Source organism: Meleagris gallopavo, chromosome 6, assembly GCF_000146605.3.
Source record: "Meleagris gallopavo isolate NT-WF06-2002-E0010 breed Aviagen turkey brand Nicholas breeding stock chromosome 6, Turkey_5.1, whole genome shotgun sequence".
Taxonomy (NCBI): domain Eukaryota; kingdom Metazoa; phylum Chordata; class Aves; order Galliformes; family Phasianidae; genus Meleagris; species Meleagris gallopavo.
Window position 1 is genome coordinate 34,954,341 of NC_015016.2, and position 20,361 is coordinate 34,974,701.

Consider the following 20,361-nt stretch of genomic DNA (forward strand, 5'->3'; position numbering starts at 1 on the left):
ACAGTGGACTAGAGATATTTGATTTTTATGTCTAGACTCACCAATATGAAATTACAGTCTCTTCAGGAATCCCAGATCCTGCAAGTGGCTTACAGTATTTACTTTTTATTTTATTTTTTGTGATCTTGGGCTTTTCTTGAAGATTGAGAGATCAGTAGCTTGGTCAGTGGCTCTTGGGCTGCCTTACAAAGCTGCTGCAGTGCCAAGTCTGAGGCGCTGCATGCTTCAGCTTGCTCTCTGTTACTTCTTGTTCTCAAGACCTTCTGAAAAACATATTGGGCAAGATCTTAGGAGATGAAATTGTACGAAGAACATCTCAAAATTGTTTCATGCTGTCTTACGTAAACCACTTGTAGGCATTGTAGGGCCTTAATGCTGTAATTCTACAGTCTTACTGCAGAATCAACTTAATTTTTTTGAAGTTGGCTGTTCATGCCTGTTAATTCTGTGTGTAGGGGGAAAAAATGATATTGAATGTTGAATGTGCTTAAACTAAAGCTGAAAATACAACAAAAATCCAATATAGGTAAAATGATAATGCCCAAATGTGTGGTTTGAGATGGCGATTGCTTGAAGATATTATAATGAGGGGTATTTGCAGATCATTCCTTTGGATTTAGTGGTTTTTTTTTTTTCTTGCTTAGAACAGCCAACTAAATTTGATTTATTTATTTATCATTTGAATGTTCGAAATTCCTTCCTAACTTCTATTTAAGCTTTGAAATAAAGGTGACTGATTCTCTTCCTCTCTTCCCCAGGAGGATGCAGCTATTTTAAAAGAGCAGCTTCGGAAAGCTGAAGATCAGATTCAGGCTAGCAAACAAGAAGCTGTTCTAATGTCAAAAGAGCTGAGTGATGCAGTAAATGTGCGAGATAAAACGATGGCAGATCTTCACAGTGCACGTCTGGAAAATGAGAAGTTGAAAAAGCAGCTTGCAGATGCTTTAGCTGAACTTAAAAAAATCACAGCTTTGAAAAATGAACAGGTAAATTGTTAGTTCTTAGTGCTCAGGTTTCTGTGCATTCACAAAATCTGTCAGAGAAAGATTTGTTAATACTGGGGACTGAAAATGCTTTTTTGGATAGTTTCTACAAAATAAGAACTTACTCTGTACTTACATTGACTACTTTGCTTTCTTTAATTAGAAAATAAAGGTTTTTTGGGAATAGTACTGTTTGAACAGAAGGGAGAACAGTTTCTCTTTGAATTTTTCTAAAGGAAACTTCAAACACAACGGAGCAGGAACTGCGCAGAGAAGTTGAAGATCTGAAGCTTCGTTTACAAATGGCTGCTGACCATTACAAGGAAAAATTCAAAGAATGTCAAAAACTTCAAAAACAAGTGAACAAGCTTACGGAACAGGCAGTAAGTGAATGGAGAAATTGCACTTTTTTTTCTGACTTTTCAGCAACTATTTAATTTCTTTTTGCAAAAAAAAAACCACCAGTGCTTTTAAAAATAATTAAAATTGTGCTAAACAACTGAGTTTTAGTTTACTATTTTCTTCTATAAATCTGAACTATTCTGTGCCTTTTTTGGATGCAGCTATTATATGTGAAAAGTATTAGAGTTTGGATGAATGTGTAAGCATAACTTTGTTCAAGGAAGAATTTTGAAAGTGAAACAGGGAAATGCATAATTAATAACCACCACTTATGAAACAAAAGACAAACAAATAGAAACAGAAAGCCTAGTCCTAATGTCATGGAAATGGAGAACTTAAAGGAAGACTCTGAGTGGGGAGGGCATTTCCACAACCCAGCGTATAATTGTATTCCATTTCTATTTGATATTCTGATCACTCTTGAGGCTTTGTTCTATAAATAAATGGGGATTTTCCAATGATGATGTCAGTCTTATGCCACCTGGTAAATGAACTTGTTAGTGAATTTCAAACAGGTTTGAGAGCAGGGCAGGTGATGGAGTAGCAGTGAGACAGCATGGAAAATGGCAATGGCAAGATCAGGAACATGGTTTAGTGAGAAGTATTGGTGATGGATGGATGGTTGGATGGATGATCTTATAGGTCTTTTCCCACCTTGGTGATTCTATGAATAAATGTGATTTAGAAAAATGGACAAATTATTTAGACTAGCTGCAGAACAAATGGTTAAACTGCCTGGCTTTGATCAACAAATCAAAATTTGTTTCTCATCCAGAAGGTCAATGGTGAATGAAGTCTCACATCAAAATGCTTGAAGCTTTTCTTTGGAAAGTATTCCAGAGCTTGACTATGTTGTAGATCTGATAGCAACCTCATATTTCACTTCTTTAACTTACAGCAGCAGAAGTATAGTACTCATTAATACTCTCTTCGTATTCTAATGGAATATTAGCTTTAAACTGATGGATTTAAGTGTAACTTTTTCTCTAGAGAACAAGATGTTCTAATAATTTGCTTAAAAGTTATTGTTCCTAGGGAAAAGGAACCTTGTAAAGTAAAGCTGTAAGAATTATCTGAGACTATTTTCACTGTTAGTAGAATAATATTGGTTTGTGTATTTATTATTTTCCTGGTTTCCACTCTTCCTCATCCAATTTTGGCGGAGGTGGCAGTGGAAGAAATGTTACTTTGTGCTTTGGGTTTCATTTAATAAAATACCAAAACAAAATTTCTTTTCACAAAGAAAATCGCGGGGAATCAGCAGAAACTGACAGAAGCATCTAATATTGTGACAGCTACTGCCATCGTTACAGACAAAAAGTTGCCTGCATCTCCAGGTATCAACAGCTTAGATTTTATCTGTTTGTATCCGCCTGAAAGTGGTGTCTTTGTGAAGTAGTCTGTAAACATATTTCTAGTGTAAACTAGGTAAAGTTGTTCTATCATAGTTAAAGGAAGGAAAGCTGGTTAGAAATGTGAAAACTCATCTAAAAAGCTGTTTGTTTTTTCTCTCCAAGGAGTGGGATTCAGAGGTAATTTCATTGCTTTTTTTCAAAGCAGTTAATATTAACTGGGACTGAAATCTGATTGTTTTGCTTGATAGTTAACACAGAACTGGTTTTGCCAACAGAGTTGAGTTAGGAAATAAGAAAACCATCCCACTCAAATTCTTGAATTATGTACAGTAGCATGCAAATTTTGCAGTTGTGTTACAGTGACTGCCCAATGGAATACTGTACTGTAAAATCAAATCCACAGTAAAATTCTGGTTATTTGATGACAACATTAAGTCTATAGAATGTTCTCATTATTTATAGGCTGTAGTAGCTTTATTAGAAAATGTTCAACTAATAACTTATAATTTTTATGCTCTGAGTTCTTAGAAAACTCATCTTACAGAGCAGACATAATAGCTTATAACTGAGCCTAATTTATTATTCAGCTTAAAGTGATAAATGCTGAGTAATTTTGTGTTTGATGCCTTAAAATTGACACACCTTTCTCTTTATACTGACTAATTTGTAATTTCTGGTCAGTTTCATCCCACTGTCATTAAACACAAGTGTTTCCTAGAACAAGTAAGATTCCAGTAAGACCAGTTATGATGCGTGATGGGATGAAGTAGATTGCTGAGGCATTCCATATCGTGGCAGAATAATAAAATAGCTAGCACCATATTGGAAAGGAAGCATTCTAATGCTTACTTTGTTGGGAGCTTGTGGGAGAGTTGCCTGGTTTTGCTCTGTGTAGTAGGTATGTGTTTGTTTATGCTCCACTTCAGTAGGAGAGAGCGAGCTGAATACATGCTGATATGACTGATGGTTCGGTATCATGTGGCTAGTGATACATTTGTCTCTTTGGATGACATGGAGCACTCTGTTCTTGATGCAGTGTCAGATTTGGCCTGTCATCTGTTTGATACAGACTTCATTTATAGAACAAAAAACCCAATGTTTGTGTTTCTTCTTCAGTGTTCACAGTTAGCCCTATTTCATCTGATGTAGTTTCGGAATTCACGGTTAAGGAGCAAGTACGTGAAATGAATAAAGAAATTGCTGAGAAAACAGAGAAGTATAAGAAATGCAAGCAAATGTTGGCAGTAAGTAAATGACTGATTTGGAAAGCTGAACAGAGCGCTCTAGGTGCTAAATCTTAAAACCACAAAGCCTACCCAGATGGCTTGCCTTACTGCTTGTTTGTGTGATACTCCATGCTTAAGATAGAAGTGTTAATATGATAAAACACTTTTTGAGTCAGCTCTCAGTTACGTATTCATTTGCTTCTTGTTTGGAGATTAAAAAAATAACACTACGAAGTCATAACAGATTAGAAGGTTAGAATTAAAAACTTGGAATTTTAGTGTACTAATATGCTTTGTTTTCAGATAGCCATAGACGTTCACAGACTGTCGTGAACTCAGTTTATGATCCTAATTCTCTTACTTATCACATGATGACTGTACATCCAGGAGAGGTTAACAGAATAATTGCCATGTAATTGTGCTCACCATCCCATCAATAGAGAGCCTTCACTAGCATCCAATAGCTATTACTTCTATAGTGGGATCTGGGAAAAGCTTTGCCTTTGACTTTCTGGATGAAAGATATTTAGGGCGATGTAAAAATTGCAAGGGGAAATTGAAATGAGACCCTTGAAGGGGTAATGATGTAGTGTGGAATTGGGATTCTGTTTATATGGAGAAACTTATAACAGTGAAGCTAAGGAGAAGTAGCAGTATATTGAAAACTCAAGAAAAAATGCATATTCATGCCATTTTCATAATATCCAATGCTCAGAGCCACTGTAGTGAGTCACGCTTGATTCACTGAAGACATTTTAAATAGGTTAATTCTAAAAGCGTAGAGTTGCACAGTGCCATTGCTTAAAAAAAAATAAATATGAGAACAGTTATAAATGTTTCATGCTATGTTATGAACTGTTACAGGGTGAGAAGATGAAATGCAGCATTTATGCTGATGAACTAGCTAAACTGGAGCTGAAATGGAAAGAACAAGTGAAAATCAATGAGAGTATGAAATTACAGCTAGCAGCAATGGAGGATCAGTATAAAGTAAGTTACCAATTATTTTGTTTGTTTGTTCTGTTGTTTTGACAGTGAATGGTGTCCTGTTCTTAACTTACATGCTCATGTCTAATAGTTCAGTAGTTCAGTCTTAATGGGAATAAACACGAATATATTTTTTGCTGTAAAAAGAAAATCTGTCTTGCTCTGTAGGAGCAGTGCATTCTTCTGATGTTTCTTTTAAAGTAAGGCAAAAGTGTTAAGTAGTACACTTAGCAAATGGCTAGCAGTCTCTTAATACTGTGAATTTAAAAGAAACCGTAATTAACTTTAATCTAGTATTACAGCAAAAAGTAGTGGAGTTCTGATTCCCTGTTGCTTACAATAATATTAGCAGGAATATTGGTTGGTATATTTGTCTAAAATCTTGTTATTGAATGCTGCATGACCATTGTAGTAACATGTAATGCATTTTACTTTAAGTTAACAAGGGAGATTGAAGAAGAACAATGTATTATTTTTAAAATCATCTTGAGAGAATTACTTAAATTTAGGGGATTTCAACTGTAATTGTAGTGCAGTGATGTAACTTATATGCACCAGAACGTCAAGCATAATGAGCAGCTTTATGTTACCCAGAGCCTTAATCTTTGAGGTTGTGCTATTAGCACATATGTTCCAGTGGCTTCTTGGGTAAACAAGGGAAACATAAGAGCGACCCATTTCCACCAGACCAGCTTTTAGACTTCTGCTCAATCTTACAGTAATTGTTAATTCAGTTGATAGGGTAGGAATGCTCTATATGGCCCAATGAAGGAGGCTTAAAGTGAACTGTGGTTGTATAATTTTAGTAGGAGCCCCATCTCATTAGGAATTGCAACACCTATTCATTATAAAATGCTAAATTAATCTACAGCTCATTTCAGCATTATGTAGGCTGTGCTATCCCTATGTGATTTTAAACACTCTTTTAAAGCTCTAATTTGCTGTATAAAATGCATGACTCTTCCCAAGTTATTGAATTTTGTTAATTAACAGCAATCACTTGCCACACATAATTTAATGAAAAGTGAGTTTACTTATTTATTTTGTACTTAGCAGCAGGAGTAATAAATAATTGGTTCTGAATTTGAAAACGTTTTGACTGCAATTGAAAAATATATTATTGTGAGTATGGGTGTAAGGATGGAAGAAAAAGCTTTTCATTGCAGACAGCAGATTTCTCTCTCTTTGAACTCAACTAAGGAAAAGAATTTCAGAATTGAAAAAAAAAATAAATACTTAACTGTATGAAGCATTGAGGTTATATGCCACGTAAACTAGTGGAGAGATGGTCTGAAGTAACCTGATCCAAATAAAAAGGCCCTCTGTAGAGAAAGGTTGTTTAAATAATAATTTGGAAGCCTGTAGAAATTGAGTAGCATGTCTGCATTTCTCTACTCCCAGGTCAGCCAACAGACATGTTTGTGAAACAAATTTAGTGTCTTTGAGGTGCTGGGGGGTTTTGGTTCTCTTGGTTCTTCGGTGAGACGTGCAAGATGGAGAGAAGTGAATGACAAAAATAACCGAACTTCTCTTGTGTGGATTCTTTAGAAATAGTGTGGTGAGGTTTGTATATGTGCAGCTGTTTCTGGACAGCAGCGTCCCTCTTCACCATAAGTGTCACTGGTGTTTCTCCTCTTGGTTACCTGCTATTTCATCTTTCCACAACTGTTTTCTGTGAACTGATAGGAGAAGGCTGCCAACATCCTGCTGCTATCCAGTAGATAAACTTACGGTGAACGTTTGGTTTTGATTATTTGTAGCAGTACTATATGTTTCACGTGAATGGTGTAGGCAAGTTCTTTTCCATCTGAAAGATGAACTGAAGTCACTGCATGCCGTATCTTCATAATATAGCATGCAGGATTAACCTGCATCTGTATTTTACTAATACAAGAACTTAAATCAAAACTGATTTTCAAACAGGTTCAGCTGGCTGAAAAAGAGAGACGAATCAAGGAACTGGTGTCACAGCTGGAACTCCTTACCACTGAGAAGGTATTGTCACTACTACTGTAACATCTTGTCAACTGGGAGCTGTAGGGCTCTGAGGAATTGTAATTCACTGTTAATTGAGAATTTGTGAAAATGAATCTAATGATTCATTTGCATATTTGAATATCTTGCCAGAATTAAGTGGGATTTTAAATGGCAAGCTCTGATAATAATACTAATTCTAAAAGGGAAAAAAGTAAGCTGATTCTTTCCCTCTAAAGGAAGGATCAGTCAACAGAAATTGGAGGAATTTCATTTCTTTGCAAGAGCAACTCTGATATCAGGAGTTACTGGCTGTCAGGCAGCACAATTAGTACATCTTATTCCCTTTGGAATTTTGGCATAGGATGTGAATAGTACATGCCTATCTTGACAGTTTATTTTTTCACCACTGGTTGGGGTTATTTTTGCTTTTATCCATTCATGTCCTGTACCCAGAGATGTACACATTTCAGCAGTAAAATTGCTGCATTTTTCATGACGTGTGCACACAACCAAATCCGTTTGACATCTGCAGTTCTCTTGTTGACCACTTGTAATAATAAGAGCAGTTTGATGTATGTGACAGCAGTGACTTTGGTAAAATACAACTGAAAACATCTCTCTCTAAGAAAAGAATGATACGCAAGCAGCGCTGTGCTTTTTGAATGTATGATAGAAAGTGACTGGCTGCTTTCAGGAGTTCACTGTCTCCTCAAATTCATTATCTTTACTGCTAAGCCAGGAACGTTTATGATGATGTGTCAATGCTAGAAGTACCTTGCAGGTGTCATGTGACAGATGAGCAGAACTGTTTTACTGAGAAGTAAATGATGTCTTCGTTACATTCTGATAGTACTGAGTGATATTGTGGAAAAATGAGAATTGTTCAGATTACTTGTTTCCTTTTTCATAGGATGTGGTTTTAATTATGGACAGATGCATATTAAAAGCAGGATTTTGCGTTCTGATACATTATAGTTAATCTCAGATTAAGATGTTTTCTGAAATTCCAGAATTTCAAGTAGTTTGCATTTAAATTCTTCATTTTTAAACAGTGATGTAACTTTTAGTACTTTTTTCTCATGTTTTCCTAATTCAAAAGAAAGTAAATTCTGAGTTCCAATTAACCTGTTTTAGCTGGAGGGAGTAATTTTAAACACCGTGCGTAAGGAGAGCAACTGTAATAATAATGTATGGAGCTTATAAAACCCTGGAACTTTGTCTACCGAATTTATAGATATTTACATTACAAAGAAGAATCAAAGTGCTTTGCTAGACTGGAATCATGTTTTAAAAGGTTCAGCACAGAATAGTAAACAGCTTTTCAATTTATGCCCCATTATCAGTGTTTGTTTATAAATGCCACCAAACATAGCATGCTAGAAATGTTCATCTGCTGTCTCTTCAAACCTATAAAATTACTTGGTTCCTATTTTATTTACATACTTACAGGCTTTGATTTTGAATCGGTCTCTGCCCTGGTTGTCCAACTTCTGGCTAAGGCTCTCTTACAGCACCTTTTTACAGGCACTTTGATCTGCATTTTGTTTTAATCTTATGTGATGCTAAAATTGAAGCTTTAATGCCATTCCTTCTCATTCTAAACTGCTTCTATATTGTACGAGAAATTGATTTTAAAAAGGAAAGTCTTGATTTCAGTGATAATTAATTGTTCCTGCTTTGTATTGAGTAAAGATTAATTATTTAGATTTTACATGCTCAGTAAAATTTTAAGATGCAATCCTAACCATTTAACCTTGGCCACTTCAATCATTTATGCAACATAGTCAATAAATCTAATATAAATTAACACATTAACATTAGTTTTATATCATATCCACATGAGGAGATTTTACTTGGAGGATGTTGTGAGATCAGAGAAAATGTGCTGTTCTGCACTGTAGTGTTTTCTAAAGTAAGATGAAAGTAATGAGAAGGATGGTGCTTACAGTAAGCACTCAACAAAAGGTAATTTTCTGGAAGCTGCCTTACTCTTTGTAGATGGCGTTTTCCTCCTTTTTCCTCTCCTTCCTCTTTGAAAAAGGCTTTATATTGTTGCTGTTGGAGTCTAAGCCTTCCGTGTCTGAAATCTCATACTACATTGTTGTATAAATAAGTACTGTATATTAGCAAATATGTAATTTCCATCTTTCTTTCGTTTTGAGTTTTTCTAGTTGCAGAGTAATTACTGAATTGAAGTTGCGTTTTTTATCCTCCGGTGTTTGGACTAATGCTGAAGTGTTGTTGGGTTGTTCCTTTCAGTAACTGAGACATTTCACTTCTCATGTGGTTAAATATGTATCTGAAGTCTTAGGCTTAATTTCGATTTGAAGTTTTTTGGGAAGACATGCTTCTGTGTGAGAAGTTTGTGTTAACTCTGAAAGGAGAACCCAAAAACCAATGCTTTAACAGAATTGGGAAAAAAAATATCTGGGAAACATCTGTTTTAAAAATCCTAATTTTTATTTTTCTTACATCTCAGAATGTTTGCTTGGTTCTGATTTGTAAATGGTGTTTTTCCTCTGGTTCTTCTTCACTGCATGCTCTCTTTGCCAAACCCATTTTGTTAAATGGAAGGAAGAGAAGACTTCCTTTGGAAGAATTACAGCCAATGGACTGGCCACATTTAAGTCACTTCAGCTTTTTACATATACATTGACTTACAGTTTTAGTGGTATATAATTTATATAAATCCTTCAGTGGTTTATAGTAACTGCTGTCTGTGTGGCTCATAGGTACCAATTCATGTATATGCAGGCAAGGGTAACTCTAAGGAAGTTCTGTTGCACAAAAATGACACTGGTTCCAAGTTCTCTGCTGGTTTCTTTCCATGTTTGTGCGTGTGAAAGATACTGAGCAAAAACTTGTTCTAACATTCTTTCATTTCCAATTGAAAGTGACAGCCTTGAGCCCTACTGAGTTAATATGAAGCTACACTTCATGTAGGTGAGCTTTTTGCTGTTAGTTATCAGAGAGGATGCAGTGCAACGTATTTGATAGTTCTTAATAGCTGCCACCTAAGGGTTTGTAGGGGATTATATCCAGTAAATCCTTATTTCCTTCACTTACTAAAATGATGCATTCTTAACTTCCCTAATTGCACATACTTGTCACTGTTACTTCAACTCATCCTTTGCTACTTAATAGCTTTTTCTTTGTTCTGAGGATGCAGATTCTTCGTGAAATATTCGGCAGTTCTGTGTATACAATTCATATTAACAGAACAGATCAGAAACATTCTTTAAAATATCTGTGTTTTCTTTGCTCAAATGTTCCATTTGACATTAGGTCAAGATGAAATGAGAGTCTGAAGATGAGCGGATGTGGGTTTTTTTGTTTTAAATTTAAATAGTTCATTAAAAACCCCTCATCTTTTGCCTAAACCTCTGTGGAGTAATTATGTTTTAAACTTAACTTATGTGTTGTTTAGGAACTTGGCAAGACAGCAGGAAATCAAGCTGGGAGGATGATGGAAGGACAGATTTCACAGCCGACACTACATTTTCGCAACCCATACTCAGAGGAGAATGGACCAGTTCCTGCAGTGCCAAGTAGACTACCAGTACTGCAGTATGGAAACCCTTATGCAATTCAGGAAAGAAGAGGTGAGTGATTTTTTTTTTTTCCACATATTTTTCTCTCCCACCATTTCAAAAGCAATGCTGTATTTGTTTGGTGCAGCTAAAGAACAGTCTCAGTGCTGTACAGTGCTTTTATTTGTTGACTTTGTTAATGAGAATCATTAAATGCCTTCGTTTTGTTAAAGAGAATCATTAAGCAAAATTTTACAGACATCTTTTGAAAAAGTAGATTTCTGTTTTTTCATACCTTATCTAAGGCAAAAATATTTGAAAGCTTTGATTTGGGGTGTAAGGTGGCACATCTGGAAAAAAAAAAACACAAAAAAAACAACAAGGATCATGTAATTAATTTTTTCTTCAGATGGAGCAGATGGTGCCTTTAATCCTGATGAGATCCAAAGACCGCCTGCTAGAACTTCCTTTTGGGAGCTGGAAGATGATGTAGTGTGTAGTCAGCCTTCACGCAATCTCAGTCGGCCTGATGGTTTAGAAGATCCTGAGGATAGCAATGTGAGTTTTCTTCTATATTATCTTTAATTTTCCTTCTTTATTATCTATTATGTTTAATTTTCCTAGCTGTGTTTACTACTGAGCATTGGAGTTGCACATAGGTTTTCAGTGTTGGATTTCAGTATGGGATTGATTGGTTTTTATTTGCTTCCTTGTTTGTAGGCCGGAAGTTGGTTTTTATTTGTTCTGATCCAACTTAAGTATTCTGATACCAGTAGTTTCAGTTAAATACTGAAAGAAAATGTCTGTAGTATCAGATATTTATCCCTGCCCATAAACCTCTTGTTCTTTTGTTAATTTATTTCATTTTGATTTTTTAGCCGTTAAGCTGATTAAACAGACAATGACAGATTCTCACTGATGTCTTTTTCGTGGCTTTGTATGTTTGAGGTGGAAACTGGTTAGCTTTGCTTTCTAAAACAGTTAACTTTCACACCATACCTCTATAAAACATAGTAAATTGGCTTCTGTAATAAGCTGGACCAAATGGCTTCATTTGAACAGGAGCAGACTTATTACTCTTTCCAATTCTAAGTATTCTTGCACCTTCAAAAATATTAAACAAGAAATACTCTTCTGCAAAGTATTTTGCTCTTTGCAAGTACAGTGGTATCATGACCTGTTTCTCATTTAGTCTAGTTTGCCACATTTAATTGCTATTAACCTTTGTAGAAACTGATCAGTGTTCAGACAGGCATGATTTTAGCCCCGGTGCTCAGCACCTATAATGGAGAAAAATGTATTTCTCCCTCCTACCTTTTGCCCCTGGTGTCCATTACTGTGAATAATTAGAAAAACTGTCAGAACTCCTGCAGCCTGTTTAAGATCTTGAATGTGAGCTTAATACTGTTGCCCACCTTTTCTCCACATTCTGCATATTTAATCTGATCGTTCTTGACGTAGATACTACATATGACAAGCTCTTCTCTTCTTGAGTCACCTGCTTCAGTTTAATTAGCAGGGTGTTCTTTCTGATCTATATGCTTTGCCCTCTTGCAAACCCAAGAGAAACAGTGCTATAGTCTTGTGCTCATTTGCTGACACAGCTTAGATTTTTGTAATGAGATGGAATATAGCAGGCTTAAATAAAGTTCAGCTCGCAAAAAGGTGTCTTTAAATCAAGTAATTTACGTCTTTATTTTTGACTTTCAAATGAGAATCAGTTCCTTGCTGCCATCCCCCCTAAATTAGGTTGTACGTGTAGAGTGTACAATTTGACATGGAAATAAGTAGTCTCAAAAATCTTTTATAGAGTTTTAATGTGGAATTTAGACATCGATAACCAGGGAAAACATCCATTCACGTGGGTAATTCATTCTGAAAGAGAGCTTGTTGTTTCTGCAGAGGAAACAGCAAATATAAAATGATAAATGTGAAGTTCAGTTTGTTTACTTTTTGTACAGTTTGTTTTGAACACATGTAATTCTGTGCATTTCTAAACAAGATACAGAACCTTTTGTTGGAAGATGCTCTCTTTTGAAAAGGAACCACTGGTAGTCTTGCTGCTGCGTTGGAAGTGTTACCACTGTATAGGCTTGTCTTCTTCCCCTACATGCTCCTAATGCTGCACGTTATATTAGGTTAAGAAATCAAGGGTATTGTACTCACTTTCACTACTTCATAGTTTTTTTTGTAGTATCTGATTTATGATGGTGGAAATGTCTAAAATATTTATCGAAGATGAGAGATCTTCTAGACCCTGGGCCAATACGTACCTAGAAAAATAAAGTAGAGGCTGTCAGCACTGCAGCAGCCGTAAATGGACTTATCAAATGTGACTAAAATTGTTCTTTTCTGTTTGTAAAACAAGGTGGGAGAAGTGTGTGCTTGTGTAAGTAAAGCTTTGCCAGTTCATTATCCAGAATGAAGAACCAAAATGGGACCTCATTTTCTTTCATATAATTCACCTTGCAGCAGTGATTTCTGAGAAGGAAAAACTGGTCTGTTAGTCATCCCAGAAAAGCACGCATGCTGATTTTGTGTAGAGTAGTTGGCTTGCCCCAAGAACCCACCTTCACCAAATTTCCATTTTGCTTATGCTCTGTAGTTGAACAAACTATAATTACTTGGAGGAGGTATGTACAGGAGAGATCCATAATAAAAAAAAAAAAAGTGCTTCTCTAAAACTCACACTTTAGTATGAGATGTAGACTTGATTGCAGTTGGCAGTAAGCCCAGAATTTCTGTTCCAAGACTTAAAGAAGGCTGTTACTCACAGCAAATCTGTAGGGTGATTTGGTTTGGCAGCCTGGTCAAGCTGTTTGTTGGGCTGAATTCACAATGGTCTTTCTTTTAGCCCAAAAACCCCACTGTGCTTTCATCAGCCTGATCATAGCTGCCATTTACCATCCTTATCTGATAATAGACATGAAAAGAGTAGTTAGTGTCTGTGCAGATGTCCACATGCCTCCCAGGAGACCAGGCTGCTTGCAGAGATGTAGAGGGTTTGATATATGGTGCTTGTGCCGAGCTGAGTCACTGGAAGAAAATTGTGTGTGCCCTTCTTTGGTGGACAGAGCAGGGGAACCAGTGGTGTGGCTGTTCTTTGCTTAGAGCTTGAGATGGTCTTTGCTTTGCTTTCTGTCCCATGCTGATGTTCCCTGGAACTTGGAGACAGAAACTGCTCAGGTCTGTGGGTTTTGTACTGCACCACATGGCTGACTGCTGCTTCTGCTGGGCAGTCTCAGGCTTTTGATTGCAGTCATTAAAGCAGTAGGTGTTACATGAGACAAAAATGGTCAGAGTTGGTAAAACTAGGTGAGTTGTGCTTGTGTTTGGCTGTTAATGCCTACTTGCCCTTCTTCCGCTTTCAGTGGCAAACAAACTCCCTTGTTACCAAGCTTTATTGTGTGTAATTGTGTGGGTAAGTGTTGCGTGGTAATGCTGTATTTATCTTCATGATTCATACAGCCTGTTGAACTCACTGTGGCAGTTTTAAGAGTAAAAGTTACGATCCAGTGATAATAGTGAAGTTATGTAGTTAAAGGCAGCTCTTCACAATTCATTAACCTTGGTATCCAAATTTCTGGATGTGAAAAGCCTGGTATTTTTTTTAAGCTGCACAACCACAGGGCCAGCTCCTTGGTCAGCCTCTTGAATGAGGACGGAGGCCACATATCAGCCATGTCACATCACTGCCAGCTCTGCACAGGTCCTGGGGCTCCCGGTGTCCCTGGTCACCTGTGGGGTGAAGCAGGCTGCCGCTGGGCCCAGGCTTAGGGCAGAGTCATGTCTCTCTTGGAGTATGAAGGATGGGGCTTCTGCCCAGGTAAACTGGGGTGACTACACCTGGGGCTTTGGGGGAGTAAACTGATGCCTGTTCTTAAAATATAGCACTGACGTAGCTGTCATGGCCTGGCCTCCCAGCCTGCGTGGGTAGCTCTGCTTGTGAAGCAACTTCAGGTAGCTTCCTCAGCTAGGCTTTGGGGCTTTCATGGGGTGGTTTGTTACTGTGGGAAAGTGGATGATTTTGAAGTGTTACACATGCTTTTCAACCTGGCATAATTTATGTGAATAAGGACAGCATCACTGCTATGCTTGCATAGCATAGCAGAGGAGACAGACTTTGTATCTTAACAGATACCACACCCGCCATGTTCAATACTGTCACTTTGCATGGTGTGCAGGTCAGGAGCTATGGAAAGGAACACACAGGATGATTTTTATCATTAATTGATGGGGTCTTGGGACACACCCAACAAAGTTAATCTGACTTGAAAAAAGCTTTTTTTTAAACTATTATTAATTTAAGCTTGCTGGTTCTGAAGCAGTCTGTTCTTGCTGACACAGCTGACGTACATGGGTGGAGGGCAGTGGCAATCACAGAGTCATTGAATATCTGGAGTTCGAAGGGACCTATGAGGATTATTGAACCTAAATAAAAGAATCATAGAATGGCCTGGGTTGCAAAGGACCACAATGATCATCTAGTTTCAACCCCCCTGCTATGTTCAGACCCAACTTACACCAACCACCAGACCAGGCTGCCCAGAGCCGCATCCAGCCTGGCTTTGAATGCCTCCAGGGATGGGGCATCCACAGCCTCCTTGGGCAGCCTGTTCCAGTGCGTCAGCAACTCGTGGCTCTGCACAGGACCACCCAAAAATCAGACTGTATGACTGAGAGTCCAAATGCTCCTTGAACTCTGGCAAGTTCAGTGCTGTGCCTGCTGCCCTGGGGAGCCTGTTGCTGTGCCCAGCTACCTTCTGGTGAAACCTTTTCCTGACACCCAACCTATCCCACCTCTGATGCAGCTCCATGCTGTTCTCTTGGTTCCTTCTGCAGTCACCACAGACAGATTGCTTTCACTTGAGCATTGTACAGCACGAATGTGTTTCATTTGCTACTCAGTATGTTTTGGTCTTTGGCTAATGCATGAAGGCAGAGAGGTTTTATTTTGCAGCAGGGGAAACAAAAGTGACCAGCAGCCAGGGTGATAAAGCCTTTTCTAGAGGACTTAAATGTTAATTAGACCTGCCTGTGTAATGAAACTTTCTTGAAAGATGCAGATTCATTTTCTCAGATAAGTCCTGGTTGGTGTGCAGGCTGCTGTTCAGCAGTGTCATGTTTTTGGCACTGTGTTAGCTGTAGTGTTGGAGTACAGGAGTGCTTTAAATAGTTTTCCTCCTGTAACACATACATCCTACCTCTTCCGTGACAAAAGGAACAAATAATATTTTAAAACCCATATGCCTTTTTTTACTGCAGGTGCAAAGCAAGTGAGTTAGACAGGAAAATTTGTTTGTTGCTAGCATCTGTCACAGCAAGCCCCACTAGCTGCCTAATGGAAATGTTAAATGGCTGAAGCCGAACAGCTGTTGTCAGGAGAAAAATACTGAGGGAACCTTCCTGTCCTGCCCTACTTCCAGTATTTCTTCCTAAGGACAAAGGATGTTGCCTGGATGGAAGTGAAATATGTTGGACTATACCTCTGTTATCTGCATAGAGCATACTGCATGTTGTATATGGCCCCATTTCTGAAGACCAGCTGAATAGTTGGCTGAATTCTTGCATGTGCTGCATCTTTGAAATGAACAAGGCAATGATTTAGGAGCTGGAGTTGCAAAGCTCTTGCTGTATTTACCTGTTTTCCCACCTCAGAATGGGTGGTTGCTGTGCTGTGGTACCTCATTGCAGAACAGAACCACAGCGCTGTGACGGGGAGTCTCAGAAGCAGTCCCTGTAGGGACTCCTCATCTTTCTGCTCAGTGTTTCCAGTGAGAAACACATTTCTGCTCTCGTGAGCAGTGAGGGGCAGCAGCAATTTCTCTGGAGGCCGCCGGCCTTCCCAGCTTGATAGAAGCCTGACTCCATCACGGACTGGTCCTCAGCAGTAGCAGCCATGTGTGTGCTGCCAGTGCTGGGCAGGGGACACGCCTGGCTGCTGGGGGCTGTGCAGAGCGCTCAGAGCTGGCTGTCGGGAGGAGGCGTGTGCATCTGCATCAGTGGCCTCTGCCCTTCCTGAAATTTTAAATTGATGGATTTTAAGAGCTTGCCTCGATGTTCTGTTGCGTGGAATTAATTTTTGAGTTGTAGCTCCCTGGTTGAAGCGCTATGACAGTTGGTAGCTGGTGCAACACTTGGGTGAGCATGGGTTTTCTGTGCCGCGTTACCCCTAGGCACGAACAGAGAGGGGACTGTATCAGTGGCAGCTTTGAGTAGCACAGCTTGTTGCTATACATATGTGGTCAGAAGGTGTCTGTTCAGCTTTTTGTGTTCATTAACTTCTTTTGTACACTGCATAAAACCTGGGCTGCTGAGATTAGAATCATAGAATTGCTCAGGTTGGAAAAGACCTTCACGATCAAGTCCAACCACATCCTAACCATACTAACCTAACAACCCTCCACTAAATCACGTCCCTGAGCACCACATCCAAGTGATTTTTAAACATATGCAGGGATGGTGACACAAGCACCTCCCTAGGAAGCCTATTCCAGTGCTTGACAACCCTTTCTGTAAAGAAGTTTTTCCTGATATCCAACCTAAATTTACCCTGGCACAACTTGAGGCCATTTCCCCTCATCCTGTCACCAGTGAGAAGAGACCAACCCTGCTCTTGCTGTAAGCACCTTTCAGGTACTGGAAGAGAGCAATAAGGTTTCCCCTCAACCTCATCTTCCCCAGACTGACCAGCCCAGTTCCTTCAGTCTCTCCTCATAGGGCACATTCTCTAAGCCCTTCACAAGCCTTGTTGCCCTTCTTTGGACCTGCTATAGCACCTCAGTGTCCTTTCTGTGTTGAGCTTCAGTCAATTCTTTCTGGACAGCAAAAAGATGCATTTAGAAAAGTAACTCTCCTTATTGGGTATTTAAAAATCCACTGTTTTTTACCAGGATGATGACAACACTGTACCTTCTGCTCCTGATCCTCCGAGCCTCCTTCTGCACGAACGTGGGACGGGATTTTGCTTTGATTCCAGGTAAAACATTTATTTTTTTTATTGGTTTTCAATGGGATGGATAGGTTTCTGTATAGCTAGAATCCTTTCCTTGGTTTGGGGGAGCGGGGATGGAAAGGGGAGGAGAAACATCTTCAAGCGTTTTCAGTTGGTGTTTGGTTTGCAGTTAATTATGAAGAGAAATCCCTGAGTGGACTGTTCGTGTTATACCTGATTTTTGACTGAACATCAAATATCATTTGGTAAATGAATGAATAACTTTTGGGTTTTTTTTCCGCTCCCTTTCCAACCTAATTGTGAACCTAAGTTTAGAGCTTTTATAAAGTGCTATGTTTGCTAAGAACAAGCATTTATGAGCAGAGAGAGTGGTTTCCCATGAAACCGCCCGGCCGTTAAGGCAGCCAGTGGGTTTGTATTCAGTGGTCGCTGGAATCGTGTCAGAATGATGTAACCTCGAAAATGCCAAATTGGTTCTTTCGGAATTCCTGTGTAAAACTACATGGCTGTGTTGAACACCTTCAGCTCAGATGTTTTAATTAAGCGCGCAGTACTGCCCAGGTACTGTCTGCTCACACACAGGTTGGTAGCAAAGCTGGTGACATCGGTGGCAGCACATCCTACTTCTGACTTGTGCTTTGCAGTAACAGATTAAATGACTGTTTCTTTCTGTTTCTTCCTCTCCGCTTCCCGACGAAGCTTTGATGTGCACAAGAAATGCCCTCTTTGCGATGTGATGTTTCCACCCAACTACGATCAGAGCAAGTTTGAGGAGCACGTGGAGAGCCACTGGAAGGTGTGCCCCATGTGCAGCGAGCAGTTCCCACCTGACTACGACCAGCAGGGCTTCGAGAGGCACGTTCAGACGCACTTTGATCAAAATGTTTTAAACTTTGATTAAATACTTCTGTTTTGCAGTGTAGCTTAAACATAAACTACTTTGAGTAGTCTACCTATGGAAAACAAATAGCACATCTTTCCTTTAACAGTGCAAATCTCTGAGTAAAGCTAGTATACTCTAATGGGAGCCATGATAAGTCTTGGCTGTGAGCTGCTATTTGGGTTATCTTTTCTCTACCTAACATTATACTAAAACAAACCAACCAACCCCTTCTTGTGTATGTAGTTATTTATTCCCCTACTTAGTGGCAGTTGTTAAGGACGTGGGAATGACAGCCTCAGAAAAGAGCCCACCTTCACGCTGTTCTTCAGCTGTATAGAAAACCACCAGAGCACCTATGGCTCTCTTCTCTGTGATAACTGAGGTGTGATTAAAATGTAATACAAAGATGCTTCTCCTAATGGAGTCATGCACTCTCTTTGAGTATCAGTTAAATCAGAAATTGAAATAATGAACCCAGCAAAAGTAGTTTTCTAGAATCTTTCTGCAGTGTAGCTGTATGTACTGTGAGATTACATGCCTGCAACGAAAGCAAGGGTGAGTACTTCAGTTTTACACCTAGAATGTTTGCCTTAAGGAATAATGTTAAATGAAGTATGTTATGCTTTAAGGCAGTATTTTTGAGTTGGAAGACAAGGCTGTGTTTAAAGGCCTAGAAATGAATTGTTTAAGTCATTAACCATTATGTTGCAACTGCATTCAGTAGAAAACGTTATATTTTTCACAACAGTGAATTGTGTTTGTTTTGGCTTTTAAAACCTTTTAACTTTATGTATTTCTTTCTAGTAAATATAAATGTGTGTATAGCTAAACATTTTATATTTACTTAACTGTATTAAGTAAAATTGCTATTCACTTGTTGTACAGTAGTCTTGTTACATTAAAGGTAAAGCTACTCATGGACTCTGTGGTCCTGTTTTCCTGCTGCTTGTTTTGAAATAAAGCAGAGTTCAGGTGTTGCACCGTTCTGGCATGTGATGTTGATTCTGTTCTGTATGGCAAAGGAACTGCTGCTCAGAGAGAGGTAGTAGAGGTTCAGAGTAACTCCTGTGCTGTGCAGTTCATCTTCCATGAGCATATGCGGTACTCAGGGCAGAGTTCAGTAGAGGCCGCATGACACAGATGTGTGGCAGTGCCCCCACTGCATTGCTCCTCTGCATTCCCTTTTGTCTTTGTCTTTAAACTTGGGGATTCCTGTCTGCCTACAGCAGAGCACAGATGGACTGAAATAATGATCTGTAATGTTTTAAGTAACTCAGTAGTGCACAAAAACAGAACAGATTACAGAAGCCAAAACACTATAATTATCGTATTTGTAAAGATGTCTGAAGTCTCAGATGCTGGTATATCCCTCCTGGGAAGGACAGCCTCCCAACTGTGTTGTGCCAAAGCACAACCCAGCCCTCTGGGTTTGGCTACTTAAAAACTGTAGTGAGGGTGCAGCATGGAGGCCAAATCTCTCCACTGAAATCTAACAATGGAGATTGCAACAGTTCCTCCTTTCATTTCTGACAGCTGTTGTAAGAAAGGTTTTCATGTCCCAGCACAAAAAGGGCATCTTGGAGCATCCAGACTGACCTGCTGGGCTGAGCCCTGCTGTCATGTTGGACGGAAACAACCTGTGAAATTCAGCATCCTTTGACAGAAAGGTGTTAAAGGAATGCAGCTTGACTATACCAAAGTAAAATCCACAGCTAAGACTGTATGCACTCCAGAGCTGAACTCAATGTCAGTGATGAGCCAAGAGCGGTCAGTTTAGGTCAGAGGCAGTTTATTTTAAATGTGATTTGATTTACATTTATAAGCAGCTTTCTTGACAGGAATTTGTTAAGTTGCCTTCAGTTCTCAAACAAACCTCTGTCACTTTCAAACTTAAAGACTTTGTCCCCAACAAAACATATGAAAATATAATTTAAAGCACACTTTTTCACAGACACAGTACAATACATTCACTATACACAGTATAACAAAATAGTCCCATCTTTACCTGTTTAATAATACTGTCACAATGAATAGGTAAATAGAAACTGGAATTTCATTTTTAT

The 20,361-nt window shown here is 38.7% G+C and overlaps 1 protein-coding gene across 3 annotated transcripts in view; it reads left to right on the top strand.

Annotated features, from left to right (window-relative positions):
- The window catches only part of TAX1BP1 (Tax1 binding protein 1), a 36,762-nt gene extending 17,479 nt beyond the window's left edge, over window positions 1-19,283 (top strand). The window contains exons 7-16 of one of the 3 annotated variants that reach the window (XM_010712837.2): window positions 759-986; window positions 1,220-1,366; window positions 2,629-2,722; window positions 3,857-3,984; window positions 4,831-4,956; window positions 6,877-6,948; window positions 10,358-10,532; window positions 10,870-11,018; window positions 17,354-17,439; window positions 18,115-19,283. In XM_010712837.2, coding sequence (XP_010711139.2) covers window positions 759-986; window positions 1,220-1,366; window positions 2,629-2,722; window positions 3,857-3,984; window positions 4,831-4,956; window positions 6,877-6,948; window positions 10,358-10,532; window positions 10,870-11,018; window positions 17,354-17,439; window positions 18,115-18,316 — 1,407 coding nt within the window. In that variant the 3' untranslated portion in view covers window positions 18,317-19,283. The remainder of the gene's footprint in view (window positions 1-758; window positions 987-1,219; window positions 1,367-2,628; window positions 2,723-3,856; window positions 3,985-4,830; window positions 4,957-6,876; window positions 6,949-10,357; window positions 10,533-10,869; window positions 11,019-17,353; window positions 17,440-18,114) is intronic. The other 2 variants (XM_019616510.2, XM_019616511.2) reach the window with 2 other exon arrangements.
- Window positions 19,284-20,361: the final 1,078 nt, after the last annotated feature.